Source organism: Amblyomma americanum, chromosome 1 (genome assembly GCF_052857255.1).
Source record: "Amblyomma americanum isolate KBUSLIRL-KWMA chromosome 1, ASM5285725v1, whole genome shotgun sequence".
Taxonomy (NCBI): Eukaryota; Metazoa; Arthropoda; class Arachnida; order Ixodida; family Ixodidae; genus Amblyomma; species Amblyomma americanum.
The window spans coordinates 480,848,211-480,851,304 of NC_135497.1; the positions used below are offsets into that span (position 1 = coordinate 480,848,211).

General features: G+C 45.6%; 1 protein-coding gene across 1 annotated transcript; it reads left to right on the forward strand.

Moving 5' to 3' along the window:
• LOC144116069 (uncharacterized) lies at positions 1-1,223 on the forward strand. Its single transcript, XM_077650724.1, has 5 exons — positions 1-470; positions 526-595; positions 671-725; positions 793-853; positions 916-1,223. Exons 1-5 carry the CDS (start codon positions 456-458, stop codon positions 958-960), a joined length of 246 nt encoding a protein of 81 aa, XP_077506850.1. The 5' UTR covers positions 1-455; the 3' UTR covers positions 961-1,223.
• Positions 1,224-3,094: the final 1,871 nt, after the last annotated feature.

Sequence of the window (3,094 nt, forward strand, 5' to 3'; positions counted from 1 at the left end):
TGTAGTGGAGGGCTCTAGATAATTTCGACTACCTGGGGTTTCTTAACGTGCACTGACAAAACGCAGTACTCGCGCCTCTAGAATTTTGCTTCCATCGAAGTGCAGCTGCCGTCTTTCAGGTCAGTAGCCGGGCACTAACCACTGAGCCACCACGGTGGCCAGTGAATGGGTTCCAGATCAATCTCGGTCACCTGCAATTCTATATCTGTACTGACACCACACAGTACATCATACTGCCGCCATAGAAATGCAGTCAAGATTACTGAACCCATCTTCTCAGACTCGGCAGTCGAGTGCCCTAAACACAGAGCCACTGTGGCGGAGCTTGGGAAGTACTACTGAGTGACAGCATTACAGATTTTGATGATCCACTATTGCCAAGACAAGCCATTCCTGCTGTAACCCTGTCTCGGCTACAGTTGCGGCTCTTGCAGGTCTGCTCAATCTTGCACATCATGAAGAAAACACAAGTAAGTACAGCCATCTGCCTTTTAAGTTTTCTAATCACATACAGAATTTTTCTAGCCCCTAGAACTGCGGACTGCATCAATGCTCATGGGATGCATTATCTCTTACTCTGCCTCTGTGTTCAGTGGTAAGTTACAGTTGCTTGGCAAATGTTGCCTACTCTCACACTCTGTTAACTTGTTTTCTCACGGATGGTGCATAGATGTGAACAGCCTGTTCTGGTATAGGAGGTTGCAGTACGGAGCAGCAGTCCACATGTAAGTTTGTAGTGCGTTGTTAAAGTTGCCAACTCCCCAAATGCATATCTCTCTTTTTCCTTTGCAGCATGCTTGTGGAGGCTCGTGCAGCTGATTGTAGCAAATGTGCCACATCGTACAGTCAACAGGTATGTAGTAACACCAGCATAAGTGTTGACCACTCTTACAGCCTGTCCACTTATTCACTCAGGATTGCTGCGTGGATGTGACCAGCCAATTCAGAGCAACTGTGTAGTAGCTTGCGCTGCAGAGGAGCAGTCTACATGTGTAAGTTCGAAGTCTTGTTGAAAGTGCCAACTTCCCTCATGCATTTTCCAGTATTTCTTTTTGAGCATGCATGTGGACGGCTCGTGCAGATCATTGTAGCAAATGTGCTACATCGTAGAGTCAACAGGTTTGTATACTAGTATCAGCTAGCAGAAGTGTTGCCCACTCTCGCAAATTATCCACTTGTTCCCTCAGGGTTCCTGCATGGATTTCACCAGCCCTTTCAAAGCAACCATATGCTACGGAGGAGCAGTGTGCACGTAAGTTCAAAATATGTTGAAATTGTCAACTGCCCTTATGCATTTTTCATATTTTCCTTTGCATCATTTGTATGGATGGCTCATGCAATTGACTGTTGCAAATGTGTGACATAATAGAATCAATAGGTAGACGTTCTATCTCTAGTGTCTTTCATTATGACCTTCAGTGGCAGTATCTTGAATTGAAAAATCATATACCCTTTCAGTGACACTATTTTTCCATTTGTTGTTTTCTTGGGAAAAAAACTTCTTTTACAACAGATTCAACTGAGAATACAACCTGCACACAGTCACCCCTTCCTATTGCGTGGGACTTCTTGCATCAAGCGTGAAGAATGCTTCTTGAAAGCTGAATGCATGTATTAATGCCTTTAATAAAAATTATTTTGAGTTTAAGACAACTTGCTTTGGGTTTATTTGCTTCCTATAGGGACATGCATTTGCCATACGGTGAGGCCCGATTTTGGGGCTTGTACAGCTGTATTAGTGGCTGCAGTCACCAAGGCCTGCTTCATAAAAGCACAGCATGCCCAACATGCCAATGGCCTCATTAGGTCCGTGGGGGATATCCTCGGATATTTGGATCGGACGTCCATCGGAGATCGTTCCAGTTACATATGTACGTCCTTGGGACGTCCGACGGAGATCCATCGGACATCGGCAGATCTCCCACGGATATCCGTATATCCGAAAACGGACATACGTAGTACGTCCGCTGGACGTAAAGTGGTTGATTGGGTTTCAAGGGACAGCGTGGAAAGTAATATTTTCTGCAGCACAGTTGTAAGGAAAAGAATGCCTTGTGCGAGTTTCATAAAAGGGGCTAGTTTTACTTAATTATTTATTTGTTAGAAAAGGTTGGCCTTCTTGAAGCCCTTCTTTATGGAGGGTGTAACAAAAAATTTTGCACCCTAAATTAACACCGGTGGGGCTTTTTTCTTTCTGTTTGCTGCTGATAGGTAGTCTGCTTTTGATTACGAAGGCTCAAGATATGTTATGACCAAGAAGAGTAATCGTGTCACATTTCTTATGTTTTCAGCTGCGAACCTGGTTCGCCTCGGCGGAAGGTCGCTGCGGGATGCGGTGTCCAATGTTATGACCGGCATCATGGGGGTGAAGTACATGAACAGTTCAACCTTCACGGACGCAAGGGCAAAAAGCCTTTGTTAATAAGACGCTGTACAAGGTGGCGACAGGTATACTTTATTTTTATTTTGTGCGATTATGCTGCCTGTAGATAGTACTATGTGCTGCCACAAATATTAGTGGTATGCGAATATTCCAGATGTTGGAATAGTGAAACGAGCACCCTCCTAACTGTGGGATAATTCAAATGAATCTAACATTGTTCAGAATTGTTATAATGTTCTGAACTGCTGGAATTCTTTTGAATAACTGGCACAAGGTTCGAATATGGCCTGCTGTTTTTATTCGGCTGTTTTAAAAACAGGGCCTACACCAATACCATAAACGATCCTGCAGCAATTGGTACACGTGGGACAGAGTGGAGTGCTGCAGCATGGTCAAATTTGTGTAGCCGTGCTCATTGGACTCATACATCGCCTCCTAATGATTACATTTCTCCGCACGACACGTGCACAGACAACGGGCACCGACCGCTTTCACGAGCTCGGCCTGGCTGTGCTGCCCTCGGCATGTCGCCGATGAAAGCACGGGCTGGGACAGTCTCAACGGGAAACTGAACACGCCACTGCAGGATCTGCATTGCGCCCGCAGTACGATGGGCCCAGAACGAGAACACGAAGATGGCGAAACATTAAGGACCGAGAAACGGCCGAAGCAAGCGCCTCGTCAGCGTTGGCCTCCGTCACTAGCACTAGC